Below are 13006 nucleotides of genomic sequence, written 5' to 3'. Positions count from 1 at the left end.
AAAGAAAAAAAGTTATTTGAATTTTAGTTCGCAAATTGTGGCTTCCAAAATTGTTTCATAAAAAAAAAACAAATTGAACTATAAAAGAGAAGAGGAAAAAGAGCTTTCTATTGGTGCAGATAGTATGAACAAAAAAAAATCATATAACATTGATTTTAATAGTATAGTGATTTAAATGAAAACTTTTGAATAGTCCAGTGATCAAATTATAACCTTTTTTATTAAGTGACCAAAATAAAAACTTACCTATAATTTAATGATTAATAGCATAGTTTATTCTTTTCAAGTTATTAGTAACATATGAACAAGCAAGTGGATCTTGTTATTTGTCTCGTGAGCAGGTGGTATGGAAAATGGAAAAACAGTAAAATTAGTTAGTTGCTCACTGCGTGGGACGCTATGCGATGCGGTCCAGACAAACACCACACGACACAACCGCATATTATCTCAAGTTCGCACCGCCCACTAAATTAGCAAATAATCAAATAAAAATTTTCTTATTTTTACTTTTGTTTTCTTTTTTAATTTTAATTAGAAAAATACTCCACGATATTCTTTTTAAGACCAAAAAGAAAGATGACCCCACATCCTCACCCATTGGAGGCAGCTATCACGCATCGCCCTTTTACCTGTTCTTTTTCCTTTTAGGAAAATTAAAATTTCAAAATTTTTCACATTTTCAAAAAATTTAATTAATAAAATTTTAAAAATATTTGTTGTTTTTAATTTATATGTTTTGAAAATACAACACTTGGCTAAGAATCAAGTTATCAACATCTATACTTATCTTAAGCTTTTAATCCAATTGGTGTATGTACATACTCCGATAAAAAAAATACTAATGTATATAACTAAATTGAAAAATTATTAAAATATTTCTATTTAAAAATAAATTATATTATTATAAAAATATGTTTTTAGTAATAATTTTAATAATGTTTTAATTACGAGTTGATAATAAACCAAAATTTGAACCTAACATTATTATTGTATTTTGAACTTGGATGAAATATGATATTAACAAATAAATAAAAAATGAAAGAAATTGGACTTTATTGTGACATTGACACCCACCTGGCGATCCATGAGAGCTGACAAGGCTCCAAAGTCCAAAGGGATCTTCCACGCGCCAACACTACGGCTCCACCCGTCCCCCCTTCATTCTCTCTCTTTCTTTTATTTTAAATTTTTATTTCTCTTCTTTTTCCATTTTTATATCCCAAAAAAGCCGCCACGAATGCTTAACGCTTCTCCAGTTTTTCTACACGGAAATCTAAAGTACCCCTACATATCTGATCCCGCGATTCTCTGATTTAGCATTTCCTTTCCTTTTCTATTCTTTTTTTTTTTAAATATAAATAAGAGATCTTTAGAGTATAGGAGGCTTTTTCTTCCAAGTTCTTTTGCATTTATTTATTTTTCTTTCTCTTTTGTTGATCGCATGAATTTGGGAAAGGACATTATTGGAGTGGAAATTTGAATTTTGATTAGTCAACATGGTTACTGGAAACTTATTTCATTCTAAAAAGAATTCATGGCCGCCTGAAGAATATGTCAGCCGTAATACTTTACAATTGGTCAGTTTTTTGTTTTGCCTCTTTTTTTTTCCTTAATATTAACGGGAATAACTTTGTTGATTATGGCGTTCTTTTTTTATAAGTTGATTTCGTTCTGTTTGGTTCCTGAGAAAATGTGTAAAAGCGGAGGAAAAAAAATAGTATTAGTCTAAAAGTTAAGAGGAGCAAGGTTGTTTTTCCACAGAATTAGTTCTATCCTAAAGTAATAAGGTTTCAAATTCATTTTGTAGGAAATTTGAACTATTTATTTTGTATATTTTCTGCCTCTTATTTAATTAAATCATTGCGCGTGATTTTGTAGATAGCATATAAGGCATGCCTTAGGAACTATTTAATTAATTTTTTACTTAAATATTTGGAAATGATCCTTTTTCTTTGTATTTACCATTACTGAGAGCTTGCCTGCGAGCTTGCGTCTCGTCAAAATTCAGGAAAAAAAAAAAAAGGATCGCTGGCCTGATACGATTCATGCCATACATACGATTAGTTGATTTTTGCGGCTGGTGTCTGGTCAAAAACCTGTAAATTGTTTGAAGTAAGAAAAAACGTTTTGAACTTGATGCCACTTAGAATCATTTCAGTATTCGTTTCAACTGTAGGGAAGAGATTGATAGTGATTCGTCTCAAATTAATGGAGTTGGGTCTTCATGATATTATTTCATATCTGATAATCTTAAATCAGCAATATGACAATATTCCGTCTGCATACATATGACTGAATAAAAGGACTAAAAGTGACATTTTGATTTAATTTTGGGTTTCACTGCCACATTTCTTTTATATGAGAACTATTCTATTTGACATGATAATCGTGGTTTCTTTTTTTCAGATTAATTTAAGCTTTCTTCTGTACTGATTTTAGTGATTTTTTGGTTTGGTTCTCTATAGTTTAATTTTGATAGTGCTGCCCCACCAAAACAAGCTTGGAGAAGAAGGTTAAACAGCCATGCTAATATTCTTAAAGAATTCAGTGTTACATTTATGGAAGCAATACAGATGGTAAGTGATAGAAGACCCTGCTTGACTGATTCCAGATAAGAGATAACTAATTCTGTATAGCAAGTATGCTTGATATCCTGTGCTGGTTACCTTGGTCTGGTAATTTTGAAATCTTAGGTGCGATTAGGCATACGTCTATGGTCCTATGTCAGGGAAGAGGCTTCTCATGGAAGGGTAATTCTCTTGTTTAATTCAGTTTACACTCATTTGATATTCTTTCCACCTTTTAGTCTCTAGAAATAGGTTATTATTTCCTAGATAGCACAACTGCAGGATGAAGATGTTTTCTGAGTTTTTCTTTTTTATATTATCGCATGATTATGTGCAGAAAGCACCCATTGACCCTTTCACCCGAGAAAGTTGTAAGCCATCTGCATCTCAAGGAGTTCCACTGGGAGGGATGGGGTATTTAATCTGGTTAGCTACATTCAGTTCTTAGTGCTGGAACTTTTCATGTACTCTAATGGTGGCAAATCATGTTGCAGGAGTGGCAGTATATCCAGGGGTTTCAGAGGTGAGTTCAGGCAATGGCAAATTGTCCCTGGAACTTGCAACATTTCACCTGTTATGGCTAATCAATTTTCTGTAAAGCTCTGCCCTTCTACTTATTTACTTGTTCGTGTTATATTTTTTTATGAGTTTCTAACTGATTTATTTCAAGAGAATGATCCAAAACCAAAACTATGTATATAATATAAGATCGGTCAACATATGGTTTTAGGACTATCAGTTGAACACATGTATATGCATTGAACTTGAATTTTTCTTCTGATGAGACAAATTGACATTTTCGTTAAAAGGTTTTGAGAGGCAATATTTGAATTTTATAAGATGACATTCTTTTTCATTTTAAATCTAGCACCAATCATGTAGTTGCTGTGCACCATCAATTATTCAATATTATTTTATGAGTAGATTATGGTTGCAGTTTTTCCAACTTAAATTTATGAAACAGATATGGCCAGTCCCCCCCAGATAAGGGATTACAAAAAAAAAAAATTAGCTCAAGAAATGTTAAACCAGAATTTCTTCTTCCTGCTGGTTTGATTTATTTCTGATATTGTAGATATTTATATCTCGCGATGGAGGGAATAAGAAGTACGCATCAGTTTTGGCTCCCGGACAGCATGAAGGACTAGGGTAAGAAAGAAAACCCTGTTAAGCAATACTACAATCATTCTAAAAGAAAATGGATACTTGTATATCTTTGCATTTTTGTGAGATAAAAGAAATGGATATTTTTCATGTTTTTATTGACTGGTTGTATATGAGGTTCACCTCAAGTGGTATACGAGACCTGTAATTATGCATTTAACATCAAACTTTGACTGGTGCGTCATATATATCTGTGGCTTGAAAAATTAATTTGATGATGTGCATGTAAGTCAGTAGCTCTCCTACTTTGTGTACTTTGTTGATTATCTTCTTTGGTCATTCTATCCTTGTTTGTTTCACTTTGTGAATATCATCATATCAAGGGGCAGAAATTGATACCTATTCAACTAACTGAAAATTTTGCATGTCATTAATTTTAGTTGTTAATATCCCTATGAGAACCCAGAGCTGCAGGTTTTGATAATTATGAAAATTGTTACCTGGGAAAATTCTATTCAAAATTTGATTGAGCAAATAATATCCAGTTTGATTTCTATGTACTAGTTCTTGCATTTTATTTATAACATTAAAACTTCATTGCTTCGTCCTTTTTTGACTGCAAAATTGCTTTCAGCTTGGTACTTATTTATTTATCGAGCTTGGTATTTGAACTCTGAACTTCCTCTTCCTTTCTAAAATTATTTGGTAAGGAAATGCTAGCTACTTCATGGTTGATAGCAATTTCCTTTTCAGAGTTGGGATGAGTGCTCAGCAGAAAAGGGAAGGGAGAGGGTTCTTTGGGAGGGTGTGTTAATTCATTGTTAAATATGCAGTGTCCTTCATGATGGTGTATTTTGTGTATTCGAAGTGCCTTTATATTAATTTATTTTTCTTGAGAAGTTAGAAAGGTTCCATCGTACTTTTTGGGGCTTGCCTAAATTTGAGGAATAGGGATTTTTCTTTCTTTCATCATCTTTTTGAAGTTTGGGACAATTTTCTTTATTAGAGATTGTGTAGATTGTAAGTGTAATGTTAGTTGTATGCTTTCTCAGCAAAACTAGTGATGAGGGTATTTCTTCATGGGGATGGAATCTGAATGGTCAGCATTCTACATACCATGCTTTGTTTCCTAGAGCATGGACAATATATGATGGTATTATTCAAACTTTCTTTGTGTTTAGAAGTCTTTATTTTTCCTTGAATCTTGTTTTGAACAATCTGTTACTTTTTCAGGTGAACCAGATCCAGACCTAAAAGTGTCCTGTCGACAGATATCACCTTTTGTGCCACATGATTATAGGGACAGCAGTCTTCCATCAGCTGTTTTTGTCTACACAGTATGTTTATTAAGCATCTAATTTCAAGAATTTAATGACTTGTTACAACAGGTTTTGGTCTTATGTACCGATTTAGAATTGATCTGTAACTGGTTATATCTGAGAATATTTGATGGCCCATTTCTTTGTTTCATTCCTTACTTGACCATTACTTATTCTATTGCAGTTGGTGAATACTGGAAAAGAAAGGGCAAAAGTCAGCTTACTCTTCACATGGGCGGTAGTTCATATTCTATGTCCAAACTTGTATAGTTTTACTCAAATCAATGATACAGGTGCTTGTATGTTCATTAATCAATCTTTGTTTCTGCAGAATTCAATTGGTGGAATTTCACACTTATCAGGAGATCATGTCAATGAACCATTCATGTGAGTCTCTTGTGTATGTTCTTTCCATTTGAACCATGCACTTTGGAAAATATCTTAACTTCCTTCCCTTTTATTTGATAGAGGTGAAGATGGAGTTTCCGGTGTACTTCTTCATCACAAGCAAGTCATCAAACCCTTATAGCTATATATGATGGTTGGTTTGCTGATTTCTCTTGGTAGTTCCATCCAAGTCTCAGCCCTTTTTTAACTACACACTAACTCGCAAATAATGGGAACATAAATGGAAATAGAGAAAAAGACAACTCACAAATAATGGGGACGAAAAGAAATGGAAAAAAGAGCAAAATACAATGCGACTATGTTAGACTCTTAAATAAGCCAAAAATCATTTCTAAAATCAAAAGTTAATATAATGGTAAAATTGCACTTTGTCCCCACAAAAAAGAAATTATTATTCATTTCTGACTCCCCCTAAAGCAGTTTTCTGGCTTCGCTCTTGTTGACGATATTTGACCTTGGGAAGAAATCAAGTCTAAAAGAAAAAGTTATGTTTCACTAATGACAATTAGTGGCTTAATCAAATTACATAATTTACTAAAAATATAAATTAAATTAGATTTGTATTTTATCCATTGCTAATGGATTTTTTTAACTCTATGAGCAAAGTCAAGAGTCGAACATATGTTTTCATACTAGGATTATATTTAGAAAAATAAAAATTAATAAAAGATGTATGGTTTGGATTCTTAACTATGCTTGTGAAGTTAAAAAAAAGTTGCACACACTACATTGTAAGTGGATAGGATAGTTATCTAATGAAGTTGGGCTATGTTTTTTAGTGTTACATTAACATATTTGTGTTGGAAGAAAAAGTTGTATGACATTTTCTTGAAAATGAAAAGATTTGAGAACTCTACATTTTCCAATGGCACGTTGCAGAGACCCTTTGCACAAACTTTGAGATAGAACATTAAGAAAGTTTGGACACCGTTTTTTTCTCTTTTTTGTTTAAACTTGGAGACATGATTCATTACTAGGAATGTTGATGTGAAGGGGTATGCCTGATTATTGCATTTCTAAAGTGTTGGAGAGAAATCACTAGTTGCCTAATTTTTTCTAGATGTGAAAAGGCACAAACCGTTCAATATACCTTGTCTCATGAAACCTGCTTCACATGTTAGTAGAGATGAAAATGGATAGTGCAGATTTCGATATTTGTGGATATCTGATTTGCTTTTCGTGGATTTAGATTTCCTGGATCCACATAATATTCAGATTTTGATATTCTAATTATTATCGATAGTGAATTTGGAGACAACTAGGATATTAACTTTTGGATATCCATTCTGTGAATTCGCTTACTAATGCGAATAACATATACAAATTTGGATATCCATTATTCGCATCCACTTCACTTTTGTGGATAACGAGTTCAAATATCTGACTCTATTATTCTCTTTACTTTGTACAATTTTTATTTTATTTTTTGACTTATAAATTCAAGTATTTTGTGATTTGAATGTTGGACAGATAATTTACTTGATTAGGATTTGGATTCTAAGAGTTATATTTGATTTAATACGGATAATAAATAGATTCAGATTTTATCAGAGATTTGCGGATTTGGATTTAGATATTACAAAAAACTGCAATTTTTTTATCTGCTACCATCTCTATATATTTGTGTGAATGTCTTAGGTGCTTGAAAGAAATACAGGAGGCTTATATGTAACTACCAAAAACTCAAACCGTATTGTATTTAGCGTACTATTATTATTATAGAATGACTAGATCTTTCAAGAAGGATTCCTCATCAATGTTCTTATTGTCTCTTCCTGAAACATCTTTTCTTCCTTCTCACAATGTCATTCCTTGAGAACTTGAGAATTTTCAAGGATCATAGAATATTAAAATTAAAATTAGCTTGCTTAACTCCTTTATTATTAAGTTTTTCCTTTCTCTGTGGAAAATATTATATATTTCATGTTCTTTTCTTTAAATTTGCCTTGTTTTTTAATTAGCATTGAAATGTTCCTGCAATCTATAAGCTTCTTGGACATTTTCTTCACCGTTGGCAGTGAGATACTATTTGTTCATGTTTGGGCTTTAAAGTATTTATTTTAAACGGTTTAGTGTGATATATGTTACTTTAAAAATGAACATCAGCTGGCCTACCGATGCACTTCATTCTTCTTACAATTTTGACTCAGATAGTGTTGATTCTGGCCAGTCTTAAGATGAGACCTGGCATAAGTTTGCCACAACATCAGTAGCAATTTGTATAGATGACATTGCACTGTGTTATTATTTTTAAGTATAAAAATTTTTAGTCAATTTTATTTTAAAAGAAATAAAATTATTTTACCTATGTTTTTGGTCTCTCTTCTCTCCCTTTCTTGTTGGAAAATACTTTATTTTCTTGTTGGAGAAAAGAGAGGATAAAGTAGGAGAAAGGAAAAAAACTAATTTTTCTGAAAGTGTTCCTTGTATTTGAGAAATGAAGGAAAATTTGAAAATTTTCCAAATAAACATTCCTTTCTTGAAACCTTTCAACTTGTATTGTTAAGAATAAAGGGTTTGAACTTTTTTACATTTTTGTTTTTGTTTTTTCACTTTAAATATTCCTTATTGTTTCAGCGAGTCTAACATGTCAATGCCAAGTAGGATCATGAAACTAATTATGCTTGACGGGATGGTATTTTGCCATGTGCTATCATATGATTGGTCAATGACCTTCATTGAGAGTTAACAATGTTTGGAGGAGTGGGTTATATTGTTAAACGAACCAATAGTGCAACATTGTACATATTTAAACTATAGGTATCACATTGGACAAATAACTTTGTTCAGGGGCCATTGAAGACATTAACCATCCCTCATATTGTCTCCTGTTATCTTTGTTTGTGTTTTTCTTTGATTCATGATATATGCGCATATAAAAATTGTATATATTGCTTACTTTATGACTTGATTTCAAGCGTTTCTAAGAATTTTGGCCATTTCACAGGACTGCTAAGGGGAACCCTCCTGTCACTTTTGCGGTTGCTGCATCTGAAACACAGAATGTCAATGTAACAATTCTACCTTGTTTTGGTCTTACTGAAGGAAGTTTTATAACAGCAAGGAAGATGTGGGGAAAAATGATGCAGGTATTGTTTCGTGTAAAAGGCTGTCTGCCTGCCTTTTCATTTCATCAATCTTCCTAGCTGCAATTTTATTATGGAATTCAGTCCAAAGCATAAATCTTTGCTTCATGAATTCCTAATAGAATCACTGCACTCTTTAAAGGTTTTCCATCCCTTATGGCTATCCTATGCATTTCGCTGACCCCCTGAGAGTTAAATTGTTGTTTTCTATACAAAGGATGGACAATTTGATCGTGAAAATTTCAATATTGGACCAAGCATGCCTTCATCACCTGGAGAGACATTGTGTGCTGCAGTTTCAGCCTCTGCTTGGGTGGAGCCTTATGGAAAGTGCACCATTGCATTTGCTCTTGCTTGGTCTTCTCCAAAAATAAAGTTTTCAAAAGGGAGCTCATACTATCGGTATTTTCATTATCCTTATCCTTTAATCATTAATGCATGCTCAGGTATTTAGTTTGCTGTGTTCACTACAGAGCTGGGATCGGATGTTACTGGTATTGTCTCTTTAAAGAAGCTATGGCCAACATGAATTTAACGCCACAATAAATTCATTCAAAACTTTACAGCTCTGAGAAACACCTATTATTAGTCTCTACCATCTGTCTCCGTTAACTTTTCCTTTTACATCAGGATGTTGAAGCTGTACTTTTTTTCCTGGGAGATAGCTAATATGTTGCTGATCTAGTGGACATCTGATGTTTTTAAATCTAGCAATATCTGTTTTGCTCTTTGTATGTGCTCAGTGGCATTTTTAAGTCAGTCATCTTATGTAATCCTCTCTAAATTTTCCCTTTTCTTACAGGAGATACACAAAATTCTATGGCACATCTGAAAGAGCAGCTGTGGACTTGGTTCATGATGCACTAACAAGTATGGATCTGGTTTGAATATCCTTTTATTATCTTGGAGTATCCTCTTTTTACAAGTCATTGTTTATTTGGAACCATGCTTTTCAATATAAATTTCTGCTTCTGTTTTCAGAACCTTTTAAGTGATACTAGTAAATGTCTATTAACTTCATATTTGAACCTAAGACCGCTAGCATTTTGATTGATTGCTCGTAGATTACAAGCATTGGGAAGAAGAGATTGAGAAATGGCAAAGCCCAATCCTTGAGGATATAAGGCTGCCAGAATGGTAACATTCCGTGCAACCTTTTATTTTTTACATCAATCTTATCTTTCACCCTCCTCTTATTTTAATTTAGATTGTCCGTAAAGAATGAATCTTAGCATGCAGGAAAACCTTTCTCTTTCCCATATGGGTACTAGATGTAAGGAGAGGGTGTATGTAATGCATGTAATACATTTATATAACAACTCAATGCATTACTGATGCTATGCTGATGCAAAAATAGACATGAAAATGTATCCATGAGCACATGTTTCTCCGTCCTTATTTGCTAGGAAGAAAGTGAATGAGATGAAATTGGGAGATGGAGATGGAGGTCAAGGTCAAGGTCAAGGTCAAGGTCAAGGTCAAGGTGGGACATAGAATACCATGCATCTTTGACTCTCTCTAGGGGTTTTTACTACTCCTTAATCAATTTGATTTATGCCTTAGAAGCTGCATAATCTTTGTTCTGCAAATTCTGTCTCAGAGAACACAGCATTCATGCTCCGTTTGCTTAGTGGTGTAATAACATGAGGAAAAAGCTTATTTAACACGTATGTTCTACAATAGTTAGACATAAAATAAAGAATAACAAGTACAAATTTAAACATGCAAATTAGAAAGATTAGTAAAAACTCTTGTACAAAATAAGACCTCTTCAAAAAATTCATGTGAGTGGCTAAAAATTACTAATTGTATTAGTTTATAGCTAACTAATGACTAAAACATGTGGTACAAATAATACTCCAACCAAACATAACATCAGTGTATTTTTGGTCTGATATTGTTATCTGATGCTTATAAGCCACCAGAAAAAAAAAATGTGTGTTTAGTTTTAGATATATCTTCCTATATCATGTCAGTTAGCTAATCTTTGTCTTTTATTTGCAGGTATAAATTCACTCTGTTTAATGAACTCTACTTCTTGGTTGCTGGTGGAACTGTTTGGATAGGTACTCATACTAAGTGCCCAGTCTTTAACATGTTGGTTTAGCTTAAATTAATTTTTGCATCCTGTAACTTGTAGTCTCTTGTATACTGGCAAAAACCCATACCAACACCTTGGTCAGTAAAGCTTGCTAACTTATTCCAACACTTTGCAGATTCTTCCTCGCCATCTGCAGATGTGAAAAGTGATCAAGATCCACCAATAAAAGTAGAAAGCAAAAATATAAAAGTAACTGAAGCTGAAATGAATTGTAGGCATAGTACTGGGTTTGAACATACTAGTACAAGTGGTTGCAACAGTTCAACCGGTGTTGGGTTAAAACAGAATGGCAATTCAACTATTCCCAGGAAAAAGCGAAGCAGCAAGCACTTCTCGCATCACTTGAAAACGGAGGATCAACTTGATGGCAATGAAGATGTTGGTAGGTTCCTGTACTTGGAAGGAGTTGAATATATCATGTGGTGCACTTACGATGTACATTTCTATGCATCTTTTGCCCTTCTTGAGCTTTTTCCCAAAATTGAACTCAATATTCAACGTGACTTCGCCAAAGCAGTTTTATCTGAGGATGGAAGGAAAGTAAAGTTTCTAGCAGAGGGTAATTACGGGATTCGTAAGGTTAGAGGAGCTGTCCCTCATGACCTAGGGACACATGATCCTTGGAATGAAATGAATGCATATAATATACATGACACAAGCAAATGGAAGGATCTGAATTCCAAGTTTGTGCTTCAAGTGTACAGAGATTTTGCTGCCACAGGAGATATGGCATTTGGTATTGAAGTTTGGCCTGCTGTACGCACTGCAATGGAATACATGGAACAATTTGATAGAGATGATGATGGCCTCATTGAAAATGATGGATTTCCAGATCAAACATACGATGCTTGGACTGTTCATGGTGTGAGTGCTTACTGTGGTTGCTTATGGCTTGCCGCGCTCCAAGCTGCCGCTGCAATGGCCCAGCGGCTAGGCGACAAGTTCTTTGCTGAAACATGCAAAACCAAATTTTTTAGTGCAAAATCAGCATTTGAGAAGAAACTATGGAATGGTTCTTATTTCAACTATGACAGTGGGTCTAGTAGTAATAGTAAGTCGATACAAGCAGACCAACTGGCAGGACAATGGTACACATCATCTTCAGGCTTGGGTCCCATCTTTGATGAGTTCAAAACAAGAAGTTCTCTTCAGAAAATATTTGATTTCAATGTGATGAAAATTAAAGGAGGCAGGATGGGTGCTGTAAACGGAATGCATCCGAATGGAAACGTGGATGAGTCTTGTATGCAGTCACGTGAAATATGGACCGGTGTTACCTACGCTGTGGCAGCAAATATGCTTCTTGCTGGAATGGAGGAGGAAGCATTCACTACAGCTGAAGGTATTTTCATTGCAGGCTGGTCAGAAGAGGGTTTCGGGTAAGTGTTTAACATGAGGATCTTACATTATCTTTGGTGACAATAGCCATCAATAGCTTGCTAATTTCACTGCTATCTCATCAAAATGATTGTGGTGCGAGAATCTCTATTTATTTCTGATTTCTTTTGCAAACAGATACTGGTTCCAGACACCGGAAGGCTGGACAACCGATGGGCATTACCGATCACTTATATACATGAGGCCTCTTGCAATATGGAGCATGCAATGGGCATTATCTCCACCTAAAGCAATTATTGAGGCCCCTAAAATAAATATGATGGACAGAATTGTTATTTCTCCGGCAACATTTTCATTGTCTCTTCCCGAAACACGAGTTAGAAAAATCGCAAATAAAACAGCGTGCTTCGGGAATTCTTCATTGCAATGTACATGCTGATCATCATACTCATGGATGTAAAAAGAAGGAAAATGTTAAAGTTGTTTTTTGCTTGCTTTTAACCCGTTTCAGTAAAATTTGAAGCTGTACTGGCAGGGGAAGGAGAAGCTGTGTTTACTGCTCGGGGATATAACATGCAAAAAATGAATTTAGTCATTCTTAGAGCAGATATTTTATCCGAATTCAGGGAGGATTGTGTCGGATATATGGGATATATGTAATTTTTCATTATACTAATAGATATATTATTGTATTTATGTTAATTAGTCCGAGGTTTTTATTTTGAGGACAATTAGTCTAGTTTTAATTGAAGTGCCTTTTCGTCCAAAAAAAAAAAGAAATTCAGGTGCCTTGGCACCGTATTTGTTTTAAATAATTAATTTAACATTAAAATATTTAATATCAACAATATTTAACATTAAAATATTTAATATAAAAATATTTAATAACATAAAATATTTATAAAATTATAAATATTTTATAGAATTTTATGTATTTTTAAGATATTTATAAATTATTTTTATAATTTTTTATTAAATTTTATAGATTCTTATGTATGTATTTTTATAACTTTTTTATTATTTTATCATGTATTTTTAAATTATTTTTAAAAATTTTAATTTTGCATGCTTAAGAACCAAAAC

General features: G+C 33.3%; 1 protein-coding gene across 1 annotated transcript; it reads left to right on the top strand.

Annotated features, from left to right (window-relative positions):
* Positions 1 to 1137: 1137 nt before the first annotated feature.
* On the top strand, positions 1138 to 12625 carry LOC108464583 (uncharacterized). Its single transcript, XM_017764948.2, has 18 exons — positions 1138 to 1577; positions 2466 to 2576; positions 2694 to 2750; positions 2905 to 2981; positions 3062 to 3161; positions 3643 to 3716; positions 4724 to 4824; positions 4905 to 5008; positions 5175 to 5228; positions 5322 to 5377; positions 5459 to 5497; positions 8346 to 8487; positions 8702 to 8886; positions 9287 to 9354; positions 9549 to 9621; positions 10489 to 10550; positions 10701 to 11964; positions 12101 to 12625. Exons 1-18 carry the CDS (start codon positions 1497 to 1499, stop codon positions 12360 to 12362), a joined length of 2910 nt encoding a protein of 969 aa, XP_017620437.1. The 5' UTR covers positions 1138 to 1496; the 3' UTR covers positions 12363 to 12625.
* Positions 12626 to 13006: the final 381 nt, after the last annotated feature.

The sequence above is a fragment of the Gossypium arboreum genome, chromosome 10, assembly GCF_025698485.1.
Source record: "Gossypium arboreum isolate Shixiya-1 chromosome 10, ASM2569848v2, whole genome shotgun sequence".
Taxonomy (NCBI): domain Eukaryota; kingdom Viridiplantae; phylum Streptophyta; class Magnoliopsida; order Malvales; family Malvaceae; genus Gossypium; species Gossypium arboreum.
The sequence above is the reverse complement of the archived record's forward strand: the minus strand, read 5'-3'. Positions and strand labels throughout refer to the sequence as shown.